The 9,349-nt window shown below is 36.8% G+C and overlaps 1 protein-coding gene across 1 annotated transcript; it reads left to right on the forward strand.

The window, feature by feature from the left end:
* Positions 1–330: 330 nt before the first annotated feature.
* On the forward strand, positions 331–9,349 carry LOC114466581 (2-epi-5-epi-valiolone synthase-like). Its single transcript, XM_028452120.1, has 5 exons — positions 331–458; positions 1,508–2,138; positions 3,807–4,037; positions 8,003–8,255; positions 9,252–9,349. The coding sequence occupies exons 1-5, from the start codon at positions 331–333 to the stop codon at positions 9,347–9,349; spliced, it is 1,341 nt and encodes a 446-aa protein (XP_028307921.1).

A 9,349-nucleotide genomic window follows, 5' to 3' on the forward strand; every position in this document is an offset into this window, starting at 1 on the left:
CAAATTACAAATAAGCCATCTCAATGTGCTTATCAAAATATAAAATTCATAATAAGGGAAAAAACCCAACAAGATCCACATGAACGAGAAATGACCAGAATTCAATGTTTGTGATATTAGAAAACAACAAATCATATAGAGATTTCCATAGATTTCACACATGAAATAAATGTTTTGTTGTTTTGCATTGGTCGTTTTGCTATAATATAAGGGCAGACTGAGCTGTGACCACTTCCTGTGCACTCACACTGTGTAGGTCAGTGTGTTAGCATTAGTGTTAGTGTGTTGGCGTTAGTGTTAGTGCACAACAACCTCTGAGGTTCTGAGAAGATGAGTTCAAATATCAGCTGCAGCTGTTCTCAGCAAACCAACTTTAATCTGGTTCAAGTTAACGGAGCCTGGACTCGACAAAGCGAATCGGATCACCTAACTGAAGGAAAGTCTTCTGATGCCAAAATGTGAGTATGACCCAAAAAAAAAGGAATATTTAGGGAAAAATGATGATGTATTAAAGTGCGATCATGTTATAGTGTTTTAACCTTAAACTGTCAGATTGTACATTTACATTCTCATGTGAGCCATAGTGTATTCCCATACCAGGAGGGGGTCAAATAGTTTTCTATTTCAGGCTGCCGACAGTTATTTGTATATAGCATGTTGTGCAATGTACACCCACAATATTTGTGTTTCCGCTCAACAGATTCTTTGTGTTCTTCATTTGCTTTTTCATCTGAATTTTAATTGGTCAGTGAAGCTCATCACATTAATGCATCAGTGTCAAACAGTAGCATTTATACATATTATCCTAAAATAAAATGTTTTGGAATTTTTAGATTACTGTCTGTAAAGCAGGGTTGGGTTCAATTACATTTTTCAATTACAATTATGCCTTAAATGATCTATGTTCAATTACGATTACCAGCAATTTTTTTTTCCAATTAAAACTAAAATTATAATGATTTTTTCCCCCTGAAAGTAAATTACACAATAATGTTCTCGATGACTAAAGTTCAAATTCAATTAATCACAATTACTAAAGCTTTAATAAATAACCCCATAAAACATAACCTTCTTCTTGTGTTAGTTTTCTATATTATCTGTCATCCAATTTGTTTTTCATCTCTTGGTTACCTTATTTGGCTTCCTAATCAATGAAAATATTGATATTATTATTATTTTTGGTGTCAGTAGAGCCACAGATTTCAATTTTTTTAAATGGTAAAATTATCTTGAAAAGAACTGACAGTGAGTGGGAAAAGTTGATATTACACATATTTTAATAACTGATAACTACGTACTGTATGTGTAAGCCATAAAACTATAATACAATTACAAAATTAGCTAACAATTTTGATTGCAACAGATTTTTTCAATTAAAATTATGTCATAATTGTAATTGTCAACTACACAATTACAATTATAATTGACCTCAACCCTTGGACTAGAACTGATGTTAGATTTGTTGTTTCTCTTTATTTTTTTGTATGGTTGCTGGACTTGTGTGTAGCTATGAGAACTGGTCCGAACATGGACTTTCCTGGACTGTGGTCAGCCCCATCGTGTTCACCTATAGAGTCATACAGTGCAGAAACCTACTCCATCCCCAAAACGAAACGTTGCTCTGGGGGCATTTAGGCAACGGACAACCTAAAGGATGTGTGGGCAACTCCAAACCCGTGAGGCGGTTTGTTGTCATCGATGAAACCGTTGACCAACTCTACGGATCAAGAGTTACTCACTACTTTGAGTCCAGAAATGTCGTATTCAAGATTTTGCCACTGCCGACCAACGAAGAGAACAAGAGTATGACGTTGGTCACTCGGATTCTGGAGGAAGTTCACCAATTCGGCGTGGACAGACGCTCAGAGCCAATCATAGCCATAGGAGGCGGGGTTTGTCTGGATGTGGTGGGTTTGGCAGCGTCTCTCTACCGACGAAGGACTCCATACATTCGGGTGCCGACCACATTGCTGTCGTATGTTGATGCCAGTGTAGGGGCGAAAACGGGGGTCAACTTTGCAGGAGGGAAAAACAAGCTGGGAAGTTACGTCCCTCCCGTGGCAACCTTCTTAGATTGTTCTTTCTTCCAAACTATCCCACAACGTCAGATCTCTAACGGGATGGCGGAGATGTTAAAGGTGCTCGTCGTCTTGGCATGATCATTCTTTGATGGAATGGGTTTTTGGAACATTGGACTGACATGTAACTAAACAGTAACACCTCATTTGGCTTATACTGGGAAATTGGTTTGGTCCAGTGAAAAGATTTGCAATCAGGGAAAGAAATGAGGCGTTGGAGAGTAACTAAAGGTGTTGGCTGACAGGCGTCTATAGGTTGAATGCCTTGGTTATGGGTGGGGCTTCTGGAGTAGTTAAGACACGCCCAGTCTGTACTATAAAATCTCCAAAGAACAATCTACGCTATGCTAACTAGCTACTCAATACTCACTATTCCTCTCTATTCACAATTCTCTCAATCCAACCCAGTCGCAACAAATTGCAGAGTCGACAGGTGCTAGTTTTTTATAGGAGGAAGTAAGTAAAACGTCACTAACCACTAATGTCAACCAATAACAACATTTTATTGTAATAACCAGGTTTCAACCCATACATTTTAACAAAAAATGTCCAGAGTTCAAGAATCAATCAACAGCACTACTTTTCAACACTTTTCCATCCATTTTCTGGTGCCTATCTCCAGCAGACTGGACTATTGTAATGGTCTTCTGACAGGAATCCCCCAAAAGAGCATCAAACAGCTACAGCTGGTTCAGAACGCTGTAGCACGGGTCTTAACCAGAACAAAGAGGTCAGAGCACATTACTCCAGTTTTAAAGTCTTTACACTGGCTCCCAGTCAGCCTCAGAATAGACTTTAAAGTTCTGCTGCTGGTGTATAAATCTGTGAATAGGTTTGGTCCAGAATACATCAGTGACATGTTAGTCAGGTATGAACCCAGCAGGTCTCTCAGATCTATGGACACAGATCAGATAGTGGAGCCCAGAGCTCACAGTAAACATGGTGATGCTGTGTTTAGTTGTTATGCTGCAAAGAAGTGGAACAAACTGCCAGCAGAGCTGAAGTCAGCATCACATGTGTTTAAATCAAAGTTAAAGACACTCTTTTTCTCTACTGCGTATGATTGAGAGAGAGATTTTTGGTCATGTTGTTGATTGTTGATGATTTTAAATCATCTTTACTGATGATTTTAAATGTTTTGTTGCACTTTCCTAGCATTAACATTGATTAGGTAATGCTGTAAATAAACCTGAACTGACTAAATTGTTCTATAGCAGCGTTTACTTACTACTAATACATTTCTACATCTGTGGCAGCTAACAGAAACCATGTGTTTATTGTCATTTTTACATTTCTGTAAGTTTACAGTAAGCCTACAATCCCTTTATCACAATTCAATCACAGAATTATTGGAATAAAACCCCTAGGTGGCTCCTCGCCTCTACATTTAATTAAAAATAATCTCATTATTCTCAGTTAATCTCACATAGGAATTCACTTTTTAGCCCAGTAGGCTAACTGCTAACTCTGGTTGCTAAGTATTTGTGTCTTGCACAACCCATGTTGGTACAACGTGTTTGTTCTACAAAGCATGCACACAATGAACTTGAACGGATCACATCAAACACACAAATATTTATATATATATATATATATATATATATATATATATATATATATATATATATATATTTCTAAATGATAAAACATTTTAATGCATGTCATAACAGTCACTGCAAAAGGTGTGTGTGTATGTACAGTAACTGTGATTCTGCTGACACACTTTAGATGGCCTTAGTGAAGCACCGGGGCCTCTTTGAGCTCCTAGAGGCTGAAGGCAGGAACCTGTTGGAGAACAAGCTGCAGCCTCAGAACGTCTCTCAACACGAAGACGGAGCCACTGCTGCCGTTCGAATCTCCATTGAAACCATGCTGGAGGAACTGGTTCCCAACCTGTGGGAGGATGATTTGGACAGGCTGGTGGATTTTGGTCACCTCGTCAGTCCTGAGTTAGAAATGGTGGGAACACTTTACTGGAAGTTTCATACATAAGGCTGACATTACGCTGGCATTAGCATGAATAAGGTGTCATGAAGGATGTCATTAAGTGTCATTTGCTAAATCATGACACCTTTGGAGCTATGTTGGCATTTTCTGGGTTAGGTGGAGGAATCTAGTCAGGTTAAGTAGGAATGTCAGGGTTGGGGTCAATTATATTTTTAAATTACAATTACATCTTCAAATAACCATGTTCAATTACAACTCAATTACAATTATATGTTGTAATGATTAGGCCGTTTTTTCAAATTACTAACGTTCAATGACAATTAATCAATAATTATTCAATAAATAACCTTATAAAGCTTAACATTCCTCTTGTGTTAGCTTTCTGTTAGCATCTCTTTTGCCAGTGGTTCAGTTTTGAACCATGTCTTAAATCAGCTGTAAACTACACTAAAAAATAATCCATCATCCATTTTGTTTTTGATCTCTTGTTTACCTTGTCATGGCTTCCTCATCCATGAAAATATTGGTATTAATATTTTCAGTGTGGGCGTCAGAGCCTTTTTTCTCTCTGTACAGTCCTCCATTTCTATTTTTTTAAATGGTAAAATGATCCTCAAGAAAACCAACAACAGGTCAATTTAATATGAAACATATTTTAATAATTGTACTACGTATGTGTAAGCCATAGAACTGTAACATGGTTCCAAAGTTTTGTGTTTAATTAAATTGGGAATGACAGTTTTTATTGAATGTTAATGCCAATTACAATTACAAAGTCAATAATCTGAACTCAATGACAATTAAATTGTGATTAATTATGTCGTAATTTTATTACGTGATCAATATATCAATATCCCGACCTTCTATCCATACGTAGCGCCAGTTTAGGTCACGTGATAGGTCAGTCATTGGCCAGTTTAGGTCGCGTGACTAAGACTAAACCTAAACCTAAACCTAGCCCTAACAATTGATGGAATATAGGGTTATAACCTAATCCTAACCCTAAGACGCTACGTACGTGTACTTCGGTAACCGTACCAATAGCACCGGGGGTTGTCCGTACGGCAACCGTAATCAACCACGCACAGAGAGTCCGAGGTTATATTCCGAGGGAAGGCAGAAATAAAGTGGGGAAGGCTTGTTGCGGGACACGTCCGGGAATACTCATGACTTAATTTGTGGAGGACGAAGGTTTCTTTAAAGAGCACCTACGACTACGCCAACAGCAGTGTTGTCCTGGTCGGTGGTGATATGTTGTGATTAAAAATTCCTTTTATCTATTTGGAATAATCCTAATAAAATCTATCTTGTAAGATTTGGGAATTTATGTTGTTTGGTGTAAATTTTGATTTTGGTTCTCATATTATTTCTGTGGTGGGTTTTATAGAATTGTGTCCATAATGTATTTGTGTTTAGTGGAAAGTTTAGTCTGGTATCTGTTACCTTCTGTGTTGGAATCTCTATAGAAAGTGTCTATTTGAACAGTTGCCGTACGGACAACCCCAGGTGCTATTGGTACGGTTACCGAAGTACACATACGTAGCGTCCTAGGGTTAGGGTTAAGTTTAGGGTTAGGTTAGAACCCAATATTGCAACAATTTTGAGGGTTAGATTTAGGTTTAGTCTTAATCACACGACCTAAACTGGCCAAATAGGGCCGATGCGTATGGATAGAATGTTGGTATATTGATACGGCAACCATACTGATCTCTATATGAACCACACACAGAGAGGGTCTAGGGTCCCTTACCTTCTCATGTCTGTAATTGTGGAAGACGGAAGTTTTAAAAAATAGAATCCCTTCGACTATTCCAACTGCGGTGCTACCTGCGTCTGTAGGGCGAGGTAGCGCCGATGGTGATTTGTGGTTCGGGCCATATATTTAGTTTATTTTTGTGGAGACGCATCATCAGTCATGGACATCCGGATCAACAGACGTTTCGGCCTTTGTTCACTATTCCCCCTCGTCGAAAGCGCCCAGCAGTGTGTCCTCTTTTGAATCTGTACTCCGTGTTAATTTTACTATTATTAGGCTTGTCAGCCAAAGATTTATTTTGAGTTTAAAATGAAAAAACTATGTTTTTGAGAATCGCACGCCAGTAGTAAAATCAAAAATTGGATTCAAGGCCTGGTCACTGGTTGATCCAGGCAATCAGGGAAAAAATTGGTCAAAAGTGATCTAGGTCCCGTTGCACCCCTGGTCTAACCTCTAATTTAGGTTAGAGGGTGGAATTTGGGGGAAGGTGACAATTTGAAGGAGATCAATTGGTTGTTTTTTAGGGGGTGGTTTTCAAATTGATTCGTATGTCGTGCAGAATGTGCTGTTGTGTGAGCGAGGCTATTCCTCATAGAAAACTAAGCTTCCGATTAAGGTCATGCAGCCCAAGACCACCACACCCTGCGTGCTGTTCCTAGAGTCGGAACCCAGGGGGGCCGTATACTTACTTCTGATTGACTAAGGCCTTAGTTATCACCGCTCGGTATCCAGCCTAAGTCAAGTCAATCAGACTGAAGAGTTGGTTGATCCTCATGGGTTGGGGTCGTCTCTGGTCCAGGTCTCTTCCAGCTCAGAGTAATTGCCAATAGTCCTCACTATTGTTATCGGTTTTTATTCCGTTTGCGTTAGCTCCTCCTACACTGTTTGTCTGACTATGACAAATAAGATATCAAAAAATTCAGAAATTTCCAGAGATTTATGCTTGTACTTTTATAATCTGTAACTTTTTGACATTATTTCTTTCCCATTTATTTCTATTGGAAATTTCAGATTTTTCAACTTTTAAGCCTTTCATCCCCAGCTATCCTTCAACTGATTTTAACCATTCAACCTTTGACATGTTCAGCTACTACCTTCAAACATTTCAACCCTGGACCCCTCCCACTACATAGGCAATCTAAAACTATTGCTAGATTATTGTCATTGCTAGGTTAATGTTAATGCTATGTTATTGCTACTAATGCTGATTCTTGCTAATGCTATTTAATGTTAGTGCTAATGCTACCTAATGCTAATACTAGTTAATGCTAGTTAATGTTAATGCTATGTTATTGCTACTAATGCTGATTCTAGCTAATGCTATCTAATGTTAATGCTATCTAATGCTAATACTAGGTAACGTTAATGCTATGTTATTGCTACTAATGCTAATGCTAGCTAATGCTTTGTGTTTGACTTTGGTTGGTGATCAATCCTGGTGCAGTCTTGTTCCCTCATGGTGTGTAAAATATTTTTTTTTTATTTATTTATTTTTGTTGTTGCCTGGGCTCCAAAGAACTTTGAGAAGTTTGTGTGTTAAATGTAATTTGTTTAGGGTTTGTTTTTATGTTGAAAGGTGGAATTTGAAAAGTTTATTTGTTTTTAGACAAGCTCCCATCATGCTTTGCTGTTTTCCATTTTAATTCTGTGGGACAAATGTGTATTTTCAATTCAATTCAATTTAACTTTATTTATACAGCGCTAATGACAACAACAACAAAAAAAGTCATCTCAAAGTGCTATCAAAAGATAAAATTTGTAATAAAAAGAAAAAAAAAACAACATGAACAAGCATCAGCAACAGTGGGAAGAAAAAATCTGCTTCGACAATGGTTGAAATTGGTCCTTGTATGTGTGTTTGTAAATCCATCTAATGTGATTTTTGTATGGTTAGTGGTTATGTAAGTTGTTATTTGTTTGTAAAGTGGGGATAGGATTAAATGGTTAGAGTTAGGGATTAGGGTTAAGGGTTAGGGTAACAAACAACACCTAATGACAGCCTTCATGACACCTTATTCATGCTAATGACAGGCGTCATGTCATAATGATGACAGTGTAAAGTCAGCTTATGTATAAAGTGTTACCAAAATGGTCAACACATTTTCTCAACAGCTTTACTGTTTGGCTAAATTGAAATGATCAAATGTTTATTGATTTATATTATCTGCATTTGGGAAGTGCCTTCTTTTCTTTTCTTTATTCATTTATTTTGTGTCCACAGAGAGTTTTACCAGCTCTGCTTCATGGGGAGGCTGTAAACATTGATATGTCCTTCATGGTGTATGTGGCCCACCACATGGGGCTCCTGACAGCTGAGGATAGGGGCCGCATCATCCAGTGCATGCTGGGTCTAAACCTGCCTGTGTGGCACCGTGAGTGCACACTGGCTCTGGTGCAGAAATCCCTCAGGGAGCGCCTGAAGCACTCTGCTGGCTCCCTGAGGATGCCTCTACCCACAGGACTGGGACGTGCAGGTAGGCCTACACACTTTAACTCATAATGTACCACTGCCCAAAAGACAAATATCATAATAATGTTCTGTTACAATAGTTAAAGATGTGAATACGTTGTGCACTGGTATGGGGTGCCAATTGTGAAGTAAATGCTGAAATAAACAGCAACTTTTTGCAACATTTAACAATAAAACACACACACATACTTTTTTTTTAATTTTTATTTTATATTTTTAATTTTTGTTACGTTACTTTTGACCGGATTTACAACAATATTCATGAAATTAGTGATGTTTTTTTCTTGTAAAAATATAATCTTAAATCTAAATGTTAAATATAAATCTAAATGTTAAATATAAATCTAAATGTTTAATCTAAATGTGAATGTTGAATATTATATCTAAATCTAAATCTAAATCTAAATGTGAATGTTGAATATTATATCTAAATTTAAATGTTTAATCTAAATGTGAATATTGAATATTATATCTAAATCTAAATGTTATGTCTAAATGTTACATCAAAATATTAAATCTAGATGTTACATTTAAATCTAAATGTTAAATATAAATGCTGAATGTCAAATATAAATGTTAAATGTTAAGTCAAAATGTTAAATCTAAATCTAAATGTCACAACTAACTAACTAAATATTTAGCTAATGTGCAATTTCACCAGATTTACCAAAATAAAATCTCATTGACACGACACAAATTTAGATTTAACATTTAAGTTTAGATTTAACCTTGACATATTTTTACGTGAAAAAGTAAATATCAGAAATTTCACAAATATTGCTGGAAATCTGTTCAAAAGTAACACAAAAAAATTCACATACCTTTTTTTTTTTAAACGTGGTTTGTTGCTAAATGTTGCAAAAAGTTACTGTTTATTTTAGCATGCGCAACTTTACAATCAGCGCCCCACACACTGGCACTTATTTCGCTCTCTGTTGTTCTCAAAGTAAAGATAAATAAGTGTAACATCGTTTGGGTTCTAATGTTTTTTTTTTTACAGAAATTTTTCACGACATGATTGAAGACAATCTCCTTTTCCAAGCTCATCAAAGATGGACTGATGATCTTTCCTCTTTTGTAAATAATAAAACTTCCTAA

The sequence above is a fragment of the Gouania willdenowi genome, chromosome 7 (assembly GCF_900634775.1).
Source record: "Gouania willdenowi chromosome 7, fGouWil2.1, whole genome shotgun sequence".
NCBI classification, from domain to species: domain Eukaryota; kingdom Metazoa; phylum Chordata; class Actinopteri; order Blenniiformes; family Gobiesocidae; genus Gouania; species Gouania willdenowi.